Source organism: Electrona antarctica (genome assembly GCF_951216825.1).
Source record: "Electrona antarctica genome assembly, chromosome: 15".
In the NCBI taxonomy this organism is placed as follows: domain Eukaryota; kingdom Metazoa; phylum Chordata; class Actinopteri; order Myctophiformes; family Myctophidae; genus Electrona; species Electrona antarctica.
Genome location: NC_136796.1, coordinates 1,394,703 through 1,411,057, shown reverse-complemented (window position 1 = coordinate 1,411,057; position 16,355 = coordinate 1,394,703). Strand labels below are relative to the sequence as shown.

At 46.7% G+C, this 16,355-nt stretch overlaps 1 protein-coding gene across 1 annotated transcript in view; it reads right to left on the bottom strand.

The window, feature by feature from the left end:
- dync1li1 (dynein, cytoplasmic 1, light intermediate chain 1) overlaps nucleotides 1–14,723 on the bottom strand; it is a 32,786-nt gene extending 18,063 nt beyond the window's left edge. The window contains exons 1-2 of the mRNA XM_079521747.1: nucleotides 14,553–14,723; nucleotides 13,953–14,026 (exon numbers count right to left, since the gene is read on the bottom strand). Coding sequence (XP_079377873.1) covers nucleotides 13,953–14,026; nucleotides 14,553–14,668 — 190 coding nt within the window. The 5' untranslated portion in view covers nucleotides 14,669–14,723. The remainder of the gene's footprint in view (nucleotides 1–13,952; nucleotides 14,027–14,552) is intronic.
- Between the last annotated feature and the right edge of the window lie 1,632 nt (nucleotides 14,724–16,355).

Sequence of the window (16,355 nt, the reverse complement as noted above, 5' to 3'; positions counted from 1 at the left end):
TTGGGGCAGGAACCCTTTTTGGTGTTGTAAGCATTATGTTATGCTTTAGCTATTTAAAAATAGCAGATCTACAAGCTCATAGCGCGGCACTCGGTGCCGCACTATGAGCTTGTAGGTCTGCTACACTGACAGCCACTGACATAGAAACATAGGATTTTCATGAAACGGTTAGGATTTAGAAGACATTTATAGAATCGTCCTCAGGACGATGTACGTAGGCCAGGGCAATGCACTCGTCTGGGCATTCCAGGGCAATGCTAGACTGAGTAACCTTGGATCAAGACTTCAATCATAGATGTATTTTTGAGTGGTGCAAACCACTCCAATAACCAGCTTTGTCTGTATCTATGTGTCTATGTATGGGTGTACCTGTACGTGGGGCCCAAAAGAATGAGCATGGTTACTATGGTCACTGACATTACGTCAGACCACAGCTGATTAGGCTATATAAGACCTTGCACCACTCAGTTCACACGGGTGTGATTTTTTTTTTAAATCGAGTCTGACTTTTGCTTTCATGGTCTCTAAAAAAAATAAATCACACCCGTGTGAAGTGAGGGGCGCTCTTATTTAATTCCGGGCCAATCACAATTTGCGTCCTCACTTTTTTCTTCAAGGTTTGGTGTTCACAAACGCTCAAAACTGGCCATTCAGGCCTGGGCCGTGGCTCAGCGGTCCAGGCACCTTGGCCGGTGGTCCGAGTCTGGCAGTGTGCCGTGGGTTCGACTCCCGATCCCGACGGACTTTACTGCATGTCTTCCCCCCATCTCTCTCTCCCCCATTTCCTGTCAGCCTACTGTCTGTCCCTCTATAAAAAATATAAAATAAAAGGCGAAAGCTGCAAAAACTGGCCATTCATTGTCAATGGCATTCAATGTTAGTGTTAGGAGGACAATGTCTGTGTTTACACAGACCCTCAAAGCTGGACATAGCAGGGGCTGGCACCCCTCAAACAAACATAAAGTGTTGAGCCTGCCCTGTAGCAATCAACGTATGTTACATTTTAAATAGGGCCGGGACTTTAACGCGTTAATTGAGATTAATTAACTACAGAAAAATTAACGCGTTAAAAAAATTAACGCATTTAATCGCACCTTTTTTTTCACTGCGGAACGTTTCTCACTGGGTGCATTTCTAGGCTCATTAGGCTGCTGCACTCCTTGCACGGCTTGCAGGGGGAGGAGCAGCAGCAGCAGTCCAGTCCACTCTACTACAGCTCCGTCAGACAACAACTTACAACACCCAAACGTTTGCTCCGTGGATGGGACATTTAGATGTAAAAGCTATCGGATGGACGCGTGGTACAGCATGGTTGTGTGCAATGTCGGAGGGAAAGGATCCATAAGCCATATGACCAATGTTAGCTTTCATGCTAGCTCTGGTCCATAGCCGGAGCTATGGATCAGAGCTAGCTTCCATGCTAGCTGCTTCAGCTTAGCATGTCTCGCAGAGTAGAGGCTTGCACCAAGGCTCGCGGAGATTTCACCACAGCACGAAGCTGTCAAGCTGTCCTCGATGCGAAACATACTGAAGCAGCAAGTGTGAAAGTCCGTGGTCAGACAATGGTCTGCCCCAACCCCATGTGAAATGCACTCCCCAGCTAGTTCATTCCACCGTTTTTTTATTTTGTTCCTTTGTCTAAGTGTTTACCCCCTAATAAAGTTTTTTTTTTTTCCTCATGCCCCACCATGTAAAGCACATTTGAGTATTCATAGACACTTTATATAGGCACTTGCTGCACTTGTTTATCTGTTGGAGAAAAAAAGTTGTATTGCTTAAAGGGGAATACCCCTCATTTCAACATTTTTCTATGGAGTTGTGTGGAAAACTGGAAATAATAAAAAGTCACCCCATTTTGTGTTGCCTAGAACTGGAGGTCTGACAAAAAACAGTAACACTATGAAGTACAGCGTTGTGATGTCACTGAGATGTACTTGTTACTGTTACTGATTTTTTTCAGACCTCCAGTTCTAGGCAACACAGAATGGGGTGACTTTTTTATTATTTCCACACAACAGCTCTAAGGTATATTAATGACAGTAAAATTTTGAAATTGAGTGGTATCCTGTAGTCACTATTCATTCACTGGGATACCAAAAAACATTTAAAAAAAAGGTTTATCACTGTTCTCGGGTTGAATATTGATATGCGATTAAAATGCGATTAATCGAGATTAATTAATCACAAAGCTTCTAATTAATTAGATTAAAAATTTTAATCGAGTCCCAGCTCTAATTTTAAAACTCGACATTAGGAACCATGTGTGCACCAACTGCACTAGCTGTATTAGTTTGTATTTTTCAATAGATATGTTTTAATTCTATATCAAGTTCATACAGAAGAAATTATAAATATTTATTTTTGACATTTGTGAATCAATTCTATTTTCTACCCCTAAAGTAAACGAGGAAAAAAAATAAAAAAAATATATATATATATATATATATATAACTATACGGACTTAGCGCACAGTGACTTAACCCATTTTGGGCGGGAACCCCTTTTGGCGTTAGCATTATGTTATGCTTTAGCTATTGAAAAATAGCAGATCTACAAGCTCATAGCGCGCCACTCGGTGGCGCGCTACGAGCTTGTAGGTCTGCTATTTTTTTTAAATCGAAGAACGACTGACATAGAAACATAGCTTTTTCAGAAAACTGTCAGGATATTTTTAGAATCTGATCTCAGGTCAAAATGGGTTAATATCCAGGCGATAGAGAGACTATTAAGTCCATCTATCATAGATACGAAACAAAAGGAAAGGTCAGACTGCATAAAATACATCTATGGTATAGTCTTGTCTCGATCCAAGGCTAACGCTACAGCACAGGAAGAGAAGTCCCTTGTCGTTACAGAACACGTTATACATCATCGGCCCGATGCGTTCCCCTCTGCTGCAGCTGCAGTCGCTCGCTCTAGGTTCATTTTTTTTTTTTTTTTTTTTGAACATATTAAAACATAAAAGAACAGGCAATGGAAATAAAGGAAGAACTAGATTTAAAATAATAATAAAACAAGAAATAAAACAAGGTATATCTAATATCCATATAATTTATGTTCGAAAAAGGGATAGGAAGAAGTTTAGTTAAAAACTTATCGGGTCCTACCCCTTCTTTGTGTATCAAAAAATAACATAAAATAAATAGTCAAGCATATACTGTACAAGTCAGTACACAGTCTAGATTCCTTCAGCTGGGGCAGTTTCTTTGTGCCAAAACAAACACACAAACAAACAAACACACATTTTTGTGGGAAAATATATCACCGCGTAAAGTGTTGGTGATATAATACGGTTGGCAATGGTGGAAAGTAACTAAGTACTTTTACTTAAGTACTGTACTTAAGTACAATTTTGAGGTATTTGTACTTTACTCGAGTATTGCCAATTTCCAGTACTTTTACTTCTAGTACTCCACTACATCTCAGAGCCAAAATTTGTACTTTTACTCCACTACAGTTTTGAAAACTTTAGTTACTAGTTACTTTGGCGATTTTAATTTTGATTAGAAAACATACAGTAACCACTTCAACCCTATACATTTCTGCCATTTGAAAATAGACGATCTACAAGCTCACAATGCGCCGCAAGACTCGCAACGCGACGCATTGTGAGCTTGTAGATCGGCTATTTTCAATAGAATTTGTACACATCTTGAACTTGTGAAATGGGACATTCTGCAATATGAGTACTTTTACTTTTAGTACTTTAAGTACATTTTGATGCCGATACTTTTGTACTTTTACTCAAGTACATTTTCAATTCCGTACTTTTACTTGTAACAAAGTAGTTCTAAATTCCAGTATTGGTACTTTTACTTAAGTAAAACAATTGAGTACTTTTTCCACCACTGAAGTATGGCTGAGATGTTGTCTGCTCTGTCAGTGACCTTGGCAGGAAACGAATCATCATCAATTCTAGAGCAGTAGGTTTTCAATTTCATTTCAACCCTTTTTCACATCAATATCAAGGTCCATGTATCTATTCAGCGTTTGAGCCACGGAACACCGTTTGATGAGATTTAGCCTCTCGGGCCCAAAACCTAGAATATGTTGTTGTCATTGGAGGATGTTTTGTCCACAAGTCCATGCTGTATTGATGTACAGGTACCTGTAAGGGCCAAATGACCACCAATGTCAAACAGGTTCACGGGTATGGTGAGGGAGGATTGACCCGGAAGGACAAATGGCTTCGACCGCAGGTATACGTTATCACTTTCAAATGGTGTGGAGCGAAATGTTTGTCAGTTTCAGTCTGAAATATCCATCGCCTGTAATCTATTCTAATTATGGTTTGTTTCTGAAATCACGCAGATCTGATGCTGTACTCAACTCTATGCATGGTGAAATAAACATGTTAAAAGCATGAAGGGCTGCCTGTGTGTGTGTTATTGGAGCTGACACACAGCGAACATGAAGAGCTGCCTGTGTGTGTGTTATTGGGGCTGACACACATGAAGAGCTGTGTGTGTGTTATTGGGGCTGAAACACATGAAGAGCTGTGTGTGTGTGTGTGTGTTATTGGGGCTGACACACATGAAGAGCTGCCTGTGTGTGTGTTATTGGGGCCGACACACATGAAGAGCTGTGTGTGTGTGTGTGTGTTATTGGGGCTGACACACATGAAGAGCTGCCTGTGTGGGTGTTATCGGGGCTGACACACATGAAGAGCTGTGTGTGTGTGTGTTATCGGGGCTGACACACATGAAGAGCTGTGTGTGTGTGTGTTATCGGGGCTGACACACAGTGAACATGAAGAGCTGCCTGTGTGTGTGTGTGTTATTGTGGCTGACACACATGAGGAGCTGCCTGTGTGTGTGTGTTATCGGGGCTGACACACAGCGAACAAACAGTACGGCATTAGAATGGCGCGTCAGCCAGGTCCAGCTGCGGGATCAATTCCTCGAGAGACGGAGTAGGCTCTCACAGCACCGTTAGGAGAGATAACAGGCAAACGATAAAAAAATTACAATTCTTCGACATTCTCTAATTGCGTAGACTTCTTGTAAATTAAGCGAAACTAATGAAAACATTTAGTTGATGCATGGGTCAGCTAGGTACAGTAACTAATGAAAACATTTAGTTCATGCATGGGTCAGCTAGGTACAGTAGGTAGGGCTCATGGTAGGGCTCATGGGTCAGCTAGGTACAGTAGGTAGGGCTCATGGGTCAGCTAGGTACAGTAGGTAGGGATCATGGTAGGGCTCATGGGTCAGCTAGGTACAGTAGGTAGGGCTCATGGTAGGGCTCATGGGTCAGCTAGGTACAGTAGGTAGGGCTGCAGCACAAACACACATTGGTATTCTGTGCTTGCTTGTAAATGGAGTCGACTTGTATAGGCCTGTGTATAGGCCTGTGTATAGGCCTGTGTATAGGCCTGTGTATAGGCCTGTGTCAAATTGAGTTAATTGTAATCATTGTCATTCTGTTCGTTTTCTTAGCATATAAAAAAATATGTGGAATATACATTTTATATAACACGTCGATTACGTGTAGAGCTGTCCTCGTGTACGTGATGATTGCGTTGCCGCGGCGACTGTGAGCCGTGACGACCTTCCACACGTGCTGTAACATTATGTCATGTCATGTGTAATAATAATATTCAGTGTGGGCAAGGAGTGGCATCAGGCAGGAGACAAAACTGAAGGTCTACCAGGCTGTCATACTACCAACTCTTTTGTATGGGTGTGAAACCTGGACAGTCTACCAACGCCATGCCAGAAAACTGAACCATCTTTCTCCATCTGAGCTGTCTAAGAAAACTGCTGAGGATCAAATGGCAGGACAGAGTTCCTGACACTGAAGTCCTCAGCAGGACAGAGTTCCTGACACTGAAGTCCTCAGCAGGACAGAGTTCCTGACACTGAAGTCCTCAGCAGGACAGAGTTCCTGACACTGAAGTCCTCAGCAGGACAGAGTTCCTGACACTGAAGTCCTCAGCAGGACAGAGTTCCTGACACTGAAGTCCTCAGCGAGGCCAATCTGCCCAGCATCCCCACCTTGCTTGCAACAGCCCAGCTGAGATGGACTGGCCATGGGACCAGAATGCCCTGTACAAGATTGCCAAAACTAGTATTCTTTGGTGAACCGGAAAGTGGCAAACGAGCACAAGGTGGCCCCCAGAAAGTGCTACAAGGACACTCTGAAATCCTCCTTGAAGAGCTTTAAGATGGACCTGAACCACCGGGAACACTTAGCCAAGGATCGGCCGGGCCTGGGGAAGAAAGGTCCAGGAGGATGCAGCCGTTCTCTGTGAGAACAGCAGAATATCTTATGCCATGTTGAAGAGACAACAGAGCAAAGCCAAGAAAGAAACTGTGCCTGCCCCCCATCCTCTCTGACCTGTCCTGTGTTCCCCTCAGGGCTCTGCATCCTCTCTGACCTGTCCTGTGTTCCCCTCAGGGCTCTGCATCCTCTCTGACCTGTCCTGTGTTCCCCTCAGGGCTCTGCATCCTCTCTGACCTGTCCTGTCCTGTGTTCCCCTCAGGGCTCTGCATCCTCTCTGTCCTGTCCTGTGTTCCCCTCAGGACTCTGCATCCTCTCTGACCTGTCCTGTGTTCCCCTCAGGGCTCTGCATCCTCTCTGACCTGTCCTGTCCTGTGTTCCCCTCAGGACTCTGCATCCTCTCTGACCTGTCCTGTCCTGTGTTCCCCTCAGGACTCTGCATCCTCTCTGACCTGTCCTGTGTTCCCCTCAGGGCTCTGCATCCTCTCTGACCTGTCCTGTGTTGTGTTCCCCTCAGGACTCTGCATCCTCTCTGTCCTGTCCTGTGTTCCCCTCAGGGCTCTGCATCCTCTCTGACCTGTCCTGTGTTCCCCTCAGGACTCTGCATCCTCTCTGACCTGTCCTGTGTTCCCCTCAGGGCTCTGCATCCTCTCTGACCTGTCCTGTGTTCCCCTCAGGACTCTGCATCCTCTCTGACCTGTCCTGTGTTCCCCTCAGGGCTCTGCATCCTCTCTGACCTGTCCTGTCCTGTGTTCCCCTCAGGACTCTGTATCCTCTCTGACCTGTCCTGTCCTGTGTTCCCCTCAGGGCTCTGCATCCTCTCTGACCTGTCCTGTGTTCCCCTCAGGGCTCTGCATCCTCTCTGACCTGTCCTGTGTTCCCCTCAGGACTCTGCATCCTCTCTGACCTGTCCTGTGTTCCCCTCAGGGCTCTGCATCCTCTCTGACCTGTCCTGTGTTCCCCTCAGGACTCTGCATCCTCTCTGACCTGTCCTGTGTTCCCCTCAGGGCTCTGCATCCTCTCTGACCTGTCCTGTCCTGTGTTCCCCTCAGGACTCTGCATCCTCTCTGACCTGTCCTGTCCTGTGTTCCCCTCAGGACTCTGCATCCTCTCTGACCTGTCCTGTGTTCCCCTCAGGGCTCTGCATCCTCTCTGACCTGTCCTGTGTTCCCCTCAGGACTCTGCATCCTCTCTGACCTGTCCTGTGTTCCCCTCAGGGCTCTGCATCCTCTCTGACCTGTCCTGTCCTGTGTTCCCCTCAGGACTCTGCATCCTCTCTGACCTGTCCTGTCCTGTGTTCCCCTCAGGACTCTGCATCCTCTCTGACCTGTCCTGTGTTCCCCTCAGGACTCTGCATCCTCTCTGACCTGTCCTGTGTTCCCCTCAGGGCTCTGCATCCTCTCTGACCTGTCCTGTCCTGTGTTCCCCTCAGGACTCTGCATCCTCTCTGACCTGTCCCGTGTTCCCCTCAGGGCTCTGCATCCTCTCTGACCTGTCCTGTCCTGTGTTCCCCTCAGGGCTCTGCATCCTCTCTGACCTGTCCTGTGTTCCCCTCAGGACTCTGCATCCTCTCTGACCTGTCCTGTCCTGTGTTCCCCTCAGGACTCTGCATCCTCTCTGACCTGTCCCGTGTTCCCCTCAGGGCTCTGCATCCTCTCTGACCTGTCCTGTCCTGTGTTCCCCTCAGGACTCTGCATCCTCTCTGACCTGTCCTGTCCTGTCTCGTGTTCCCCTCAGGGCTCTGCATCCTCTCTGACCTGTCCTGTCCTGTCCCGTGTTCCCCTCAGGGCTCTGCATCCTCTCTGACCTGTCCTGTCCTGTGTTCCCCTCAGGGCTCTGCATCCTCTCTGACCTGTCCTGTCCTGTCCCGTGTTCCCCTCAGGGCTCTGCATCCTCTCTGACCTGTCCTGTCCTGTGTTCCCCTCAGGGCTCTGCATCCTCTCTGACCTGTCCTGTCCTGTCCCGTGTTCCCCTCAGGGCTCTGCATCCTCTCTGACCTGTCCTGTCCTGTCCCGTGTTCCCCTCAGGACTCTGCATCCTCTCTGACCTGTCCTGTCCTGTGTTCCCCTCAGGACTCTGCATCCTCTCTGACCTGTCCTGTGTTCCCCTCAGGGCTCTGCATCCTCTCTGACCTGTCCTGTCCTGTGTTCCCCTCAGGACTCTGCATCCTCTCTGACCTGTCCGGTCCTGTGTTCCCCTCAGGGCTCTGCATCCTCTCTGACCTGTCCTGTCCTGTCCTGTGTTCCCCTCAGGGCTCTACATCCTCTCTGACCTGTCCTGTCCTGTCCTGTGTTCCCCTCAGGGCTCTGCATCCTCTCTGACCTGTCCTGTCCTGTGTTCCCCTCAGGGCTCTACATCCTCTCTGACCTGTCCTGTCCTGTGTTCCCCTCAGGGCTCTGCATCCTCTCTGACCTGTCCAGGCTCAAAGGGGTCATGTCACCGTTTGATGACATGATTTAGCCTCTCAGAGACAAGGCTAAAAGGTAGTGTGTGGTCCATGCTGTTGACAAACGATGAAAATATAACATTTTCTACATTCTCTAATAGTGTAGACTTCTTGTAAATTAAGTAATGCAGATGTTTAACAAGGATGTAACTCTTGAGAGCGTAAAATGAAACCAAACGGACCCGTATGGGTCCGTTTGGTTTCATTTTACACTCTCAAGAGATCTATAAGAGTGGTTTTCTGTTTGGTTACCAACTCTCCATCATTTCGCCGGGGACCACCTGGAACCCCCTCAAGGACCACTGGTGGTCCCCGGACCACTGGTTGAAAACCCCTGCATTAGAAGGCTGTACAATGGTAGCCTAGCTTTGGTCTCCCTGTGTTGTTTTTGTCGACTAAAACTAAGACGAAAAATGTTCGTCGACTACCTTTTTCCACTGACGAAAACTAAATGGAAACTAAATGAAAACTAAGCTATGATGACTAAAACTAAAACTAAATATATTGACAATTTCGTCAACACATAAAAACTAGACTAAAATGTTAGGAAGGGACTAGTGGACAAGAGATCCCAGTACGAGTCATTTTATAGCCGATCTACAAGCTCACAACGCGTCGTGCTGCGACGCATTGTGAGTAGATCTGCGATACTCACGTATAAGTGTAAAATCGGTCATGTCGACGGCATCAAGGCCCGCCGAAATACATTTTAGTCGACTAATTCAACTGTATATTTAGTAGACTAAAATCGTATGATATTTAGTCAACTAAAACTAGACTAAGACTAACTAACTAACTAACTCCAGGTGACTAAAATGTGACTAAAACTAAATGAAAACTATTCCAGAGACTGTGAATAAAATTAAAATCAAATTTTGCTGTCAAAATCAACACTAACTAACTGAAGCCACGTTATCAGTCTGGCCAAAGCCAGGCTAGCACAATGGGGTGGCCGCTGGCCTAGCGGTTAAGGCGCAATGGCGCGTGCCACATATAGGCTCTAATGCAGCCACAGTCGCAGGTTCGATTCCCAGGCCTGACGACCTTTGCTGCGTGTCACTCCCCATTTCCTGTCTCGCTCTAATGTAGCCTATACTATAACAAAAATATCTATATCAAATAATAACATATCTATAACGAAAAGGCTGCACAAGATTCAACATCTCTCTCACACTCACTCACACACACACACACACACACACACACACACACACACACACACACACACACACACACACACACACACACACACACACACACACACACACACACACACACACACACACACACACACACACACACACACACACACACACACACACACACACACACACGTAACTTGAATTGTTCCAGTCATAAGTTTATTATTATTATTATTATATTATCAAACTACATGTATCTATTCTACCCTGAGCCTCGGGGCTACCACAAGCACCTTATTATTATTATAAAACGGGGCCAATTCACGATGTCCCGATCACATTTCATTGCTCCCTAGCCTACTGCAGGCCTGGCCGATCACATTTCATTGCTCCCTAGCCTACTGCAGGCCTGGCCGATCACATTTCATTGCTCCCTAGCCTACTGCAGGCCTGGCCGATCACATTTCATTGCTCCCTAGCCTACTGCAGGCCTGGCCGATCACATTTCATTGCTCCCTAGCCTACTGCAGGCCTGGCCGATCACATTTCATTGCTCCCTAGCCTACTGCAGGCCTGGCCGATCACATTTCATTGCTCCCTAGCCTACTGCAGGCCTGGCCGATCACATTTCATTGCTCCCTAGCCTACTGCAGGCCTGGCCGATCACATTTCATTGCTCCCTAGCCTACTGCAGGCCTGGCCGATCACATTTCATTGCTCCCTAGCCTACTGGGCTAGGGAGCAAGGCCTGGTTGACTAGATTTAGAAGACATTTTAGAAGGTTTTGCTTCTGAAATGATCCATGAGTCCAGACCTAACTATGGTTCTGCTCAGCAGATGATCCATGAGTCCAGACCTAACTATGGTTCTGCTCAGCAGATGATCCATGAGTCCAGACCTAACTATGGTTCTGCTCAGCAGATGGACAGGTCAGACGTGCGGCTAAAAATATCACATTAATAATTAAAAATCACACCCGTGTGAAGTGAGTGGTGCTGTACTGCAGGGGTTCTCAACCCGTGGGTCGCGACCCCTCGGAGGGTCGCCAAATTATTTTGGGGGGGTCCCCAAAAAAAAATGGAATGGCTGGAAAATGGAAATGAAGAGTTTACATAGTACACATAGTACATGCAGACACACCTTCCATAATGATTATGTCTGGTTTCAGTATTTATTTATGGTGTATTGTCTCTATTATTATGGTTATTGAAGCAGTCAATTCATATTTGGGGTCGGGAGGGGCGGGGCGGGGGTCCCGATACATTGCCAAAGCATTTCCGGGGGTCCCCGGCCAGAAACGTTGAGAACCCCTGCTGTACTGTACTGTACTGTACTGTACTGTACTGTACTGTACTGTACAAGCCCTCCTCCCTGGCCTGTGTGTGTCTGTGTGTTAGGCTGTGCAACAGTGACACTTGGTGGTGAACAAACACTAATAACGCTATTTTCGTGCTCGGACTCAGCCAGGGACTCGGGGACAGACCCAGGGACACAGGGACAGACCTAGGGACACAGGGACAGACCCAGGGACACAGGCTCACACATAGCTGTCTATACGTAGTTGCACCACTCAAAAATATATAATAATAATTCCTCCCGATCTTTTGAAAATCATGTGATCGGCCCCCGATTTCCGATCCCGTGATGGGGTCGGGACAACTCTAGCCCGGCCAAAGGTCCTGCATGCCATTAGGTCACAGCAAGCATGTCCTGCACCGTGACAGAATTATGCTGACAGTGGGGGGTGGGGTTGGGATGTAGAGTTCCATGCATTAGTAACGCAGGCGCCTGCTCTGTGGTTCTGATAGCTACTCTTACAGACAGAGACAGACAGGCCAACATGGCCTGGCCAGGCGCCTGCTATGTGGTTCTGACTCTTACAGACAGAGACAGACAGGCCAACATGGCCTGGCCAGGCGCCTGCTATGTGGTTCTGACTCTTACAGACAGAGACAGACAGGCCAACATGGCCTGGCCAGGTGCCTGCTCTGTGGTTCTGATAGCTACTCTTACAGACAGAGACAGACAGGCCAAGATGGCCTGAGAGACGCTATAGAGCCAGTAATGTAAATAGGTTTGCAATGCAATGAGTCCCGGGATGCAGGGGCGGTCTTTTAGATGACTCCCAGGGACATTTTATGAGTCCCACTTCAACAATGTTAGGAGTCATATTTTGCCATTTTTACAAATTGCAGCATTTAACTCCCATTTCATTTTATATGGTTATATTCATGTAGAAACAGAAGAAGAAATTATTATTATAACTAAAGCTAGCAAAATAAACTAGAATAAAAAAAACAGTACAGTAGTACAGTAGTGCATCCCGTGGATGCAGAGGTTGTTGTTTTATTGCGTCCCTTAACTATAAACTGAGTTTTGGGATGCAACATGCACCCTATTTTAATCTGTGAGAGCAGTGCTTCTCAACCAGTGGTCCGAGGACCACCAGTGGTCCTTGTGAGGGGGGGGTTCCAGGTGGTCCTGGTCCCCATGCAGCTAAATGATGGGAGCGTTGGTAAATGGTAAACCAAATGGGACCATTATTAGAACTTTAACTCTTTGAGAGCGTAATTTTTTTTTCATTTTTACGCTCTCAAGAGTATCATTGTTAAACATCTGCATTAGTTAATTTTCAAGAAGTCTACACAATTAGAGAATGTAGAAGAATTGTTATTTTGCCTGTTGTCTCTCCCAAAGGTACCAACATCAATACAGCATTACAGAATTGTGGACAAAACATTCGTTAGTTTCGGGTCTGAGGCTAAATGTCATCAAATGGTGGTTCCGTGGCTCAAATGCCGAATAAATAATGGGCCTTGATAGGAAAAGGGTTGAAAACCAATGCTATCTAGAATAGATGGACAACCAACGCTGATTAGTTGCAAAACACAGCAGGGCAGGACAGAGGAATGAGGATTTAACCCAGAGAACGATGTCGATGCTTATATCAGGGTGGAGCAGAACGAGACCGATCCAGAGACCAGTGGTTCTCTAACTTTTTCAAGTCAAGGAGTCAGACACCTACAAATGTATATGGCCCACGGCCAGAGACCCCCAGAGGAGATTTGTGTCAAAATGATTAGACATTTTCAAGATTTCTCTACGTGGTATAAGTGAACACACTGTGAGCTTGTCTGCAATGTTTTTTTTTAAACATATTTTTAAGCATGGCTAAAGTGATTAAAAATGATTATGATGCTATAATTAACCATTTTGCCAGCGGGGGACCCCCTGGTTAACCCCCCCCCCCATGCCTGCAGGGGACCTCTGGGGGTCCCCACGCCGGAACCCCCCCCACACACACACTTTGAGAACCAATGTTAATATATAGACAACAAATATAAACAAATAATAATTCAATTCATTTATAGAAATAAATGTCATTCAAAGTCAGGGAACGCAACGCAATATCCACCTCTCGGCATCACCACCACCACGGCACCACCTCCTCCTCCTCACATCATCACCACCACGGCACCACCTCCTCACATCATCACATCTAACACGCGGAAGCATGCAGCAGCACATGCATCATAAAGCATGCATGCAGTGGCTAGAATGACTTGCACTGTTTCAAAGCAAGCAGCAGTAGTAGCAGCAGTAGTAGCAGCAGCAGCAGCCAGGCAGGGCAGGGCAGGGCCTATAGGCTAACACAACACAACAGTATCCTCATCAACAAGACAAGACAGAAGAGGACGAGGAGGAGGAGGAGGCTGCCCTCCCTCCCTGCGTGCGTGGATGGATGGCCGCTCATATAATGCACCTGTCCCCCCGCAGCCCCAGAGTATATGGAGCTGCTAGAGAAGGCTTCAAGCCTTTATCTTTTATCAGACACCCAATGCAGGCTGGAAAACAAAAGCACACACAGCCTCATGGGCGTGAGTGAGGCTGTGTGAGTGTGTGAGCTGCATCATGGCAGAGACCCACCGACCGACCAAGCTTGAATGACACGCTTTCGTTAGCAATATGAACAACATATCATCAGGCTAATGATTAATGATGATCGCCAGCGATAGTGTACTATAATTATTATGTTTATGGAGGCCAGGCAGGCATGCAAGCCGAAGCGTCGGCAGTAACAGTAGCAACAACAATAACAACAGTTAGACAGACATCCATGAGACAACAGAGAGATAACCCACCCATGACCAGGACATTTTTCCCGGACGGTAGCTTCGACCTGGAATGGGTCGATACTTCACTGAGGATGGTGGACCTGCAAAAAAAACAAAAAAAACCCACAACATAAACAACACAACAAACACGCCTTTTTTGTCAGAACACAAGATCTATATATAATAGCATATATATCATTCATTAAACAAATCGACCAGACAGACAGACAGTGATCAGGCTTGCTTTGTCACCAGGCAGGCAGCTAGGCTGCTACCCTTTTTTAGCTAAATCTATAGCCCCTCTTTCGGGACACCCTTGCTCACCCCTTTTCTGTATTTAGCGACGTCCCAAATACAGAAAAAGGATAAGCAAAAAAAGGGGTGTCCCGAAAATGGTGCTATAAACACAACAGTCCAGGCTGCTGATATACTAACTATACCCCCTTTTAGCTCAAAGCTAGCTGTCAAACCATCCTCTCCTCTCCTCTCTCTCCACAGCCCCGCTACCCTGCTGCAGCCCTCCTTAGAATAAACCTTAGAATAAAAACAACCCCCGCCGTCTTTCTATTTCTTTCCCGCGCGGATCGAACCCCCCCCCCATATATCCCGCGGATCATCCCACGGTACCATAGGTTCTGCCCGTCCTCGTCCTCCGGGTTGTGGTGGTGGTTGTCCAACTTGTTGTGATTACTAGGTCCTGTGGTGGTTAATAGCGCACTGCTACTCCTCCCTGAAGTCGCCATGTTTCACCAGCCGCCTCCCTCTCCAGCCGAGCCGAGCCAAGCCAGGCTAGTTGTGTGTCAGCAGACCCCGAGCAGAGCTAGAGCTCTGGAATGCCCGGATGTAGTGCCGTGTTGGCCCTCCCCCCAAGCCCCCAGGGAGGCTCTCCAGCGTTGAAGCACTGGGCCCTAGTGGTAAGAGATGGGACTGCAGGCGGACCCGTGGATTCATGACGAGGAAACCCCCCCGCATTTTACCTTGTTTTAATTGTATTGTTGTTAAAGCACTTTGTGACTGTAATTGTCTGTGAAAGGTGCTCTATAAATAAACTTGACTTACTTACTTACCAGTTACCACCAACATTTGGTGGTCAAATGCTGAAGTAGACGGTTCTTCCGGGTGCTTCAAAACGCCACTGAGCAACTTCCACTGAATTGAATGGCGGGGGGGCGGGGCTATCGCTCCGGTTCGGTCTCTATCCTTTTATATTACTCTATGCTTCACATTCACAGTCACACGGTCGGCGGGGCGTGGCTCCTCGATCGCCCAGAAGCCCCCCCCCCCCCCCAGAGACCCCAGACAAACACAATTATAATATATCACGTCATCGGCCAAAAGTGATAAATAAATTATATAGGTTATGGTCTATATTGGTTTTAAAGGACCACTTCACCACTTTTCAACCTATCTTCATATAATTGGTCCGACTCCTCAGTCCTCACTAATGTTCATGATATTATAATAGCATTTTTTTCCCTACTCAGTCTGTGTCTCATAGTAGGAGTCGGACTCAGGGCTGTGGGCAGTTCAGAAACCTGTCCACCAGTGACATCATCAATGGGGAATCCAAGCTAATAGAATATACTGCAGGCTTTCTATTCTTGAAAAGTTGCAATGCGAAACTGGAAGCCATCGTTCTCACGATAATACAAATCGAAATATTAAGCGTAAAAGAAATCTCCATCCATCCATCCATCCATCTTCAACCGCTTATCCGTAGTCGGGTCGTGGGGGCAACAGCTCCACCAGAGTGCTCCAAACTTCCCTCTCCAGAGCAACATTAGTGACTTCCTCCTGGGGGGGATCCCGAGACGTTCCAAGGCCAGTGAGTCGATGTGTTTCCTCCAACTGCGCCTTGGTCTGCCCCGGGGTCTCCTCCCAGTGGGACGTGCATCGAGGACCTCAAGGATCTGCCTAACGATAATGTTACTGGTGGACAGGTTTCTGAACTGCCCACAGCCCTCACATGATGAGACAGACAGAGTATAGAAGATAAGTGTGGTATTTTATCATGAACATAAGTGGTTCCATTTGTACTCCATTTGTACACTCTCAGAGTTACAGACCCATATAAGGGTCCATTTTGTTCCAAACTATATAATTTAGCTGGGTACCCCCTGGAACTCCCTCAAGGACCCCTAGGGGTCCCCGGACTAGGGGGGGGTTGTCCTTTAAATGTTTTGATGAATTGAAAATGGAGGACCCTGATGTAAACAAGTCTACTAGAGCTTTTTTTGGTTTTATCCTCTTAGCAGATTTTGCAGTGACATACTTTCTTGAACTGTACCCATTCTACAATAAACTGTTAATACCATAATCAATCAATCAATCAATCAATCAATCAATCAATCAATCAATCAATCAATCCTGACAGCCAAATTATTTATAGGACAATAAGTGCAGTACACGGCACGAGCCACACGATGTCGC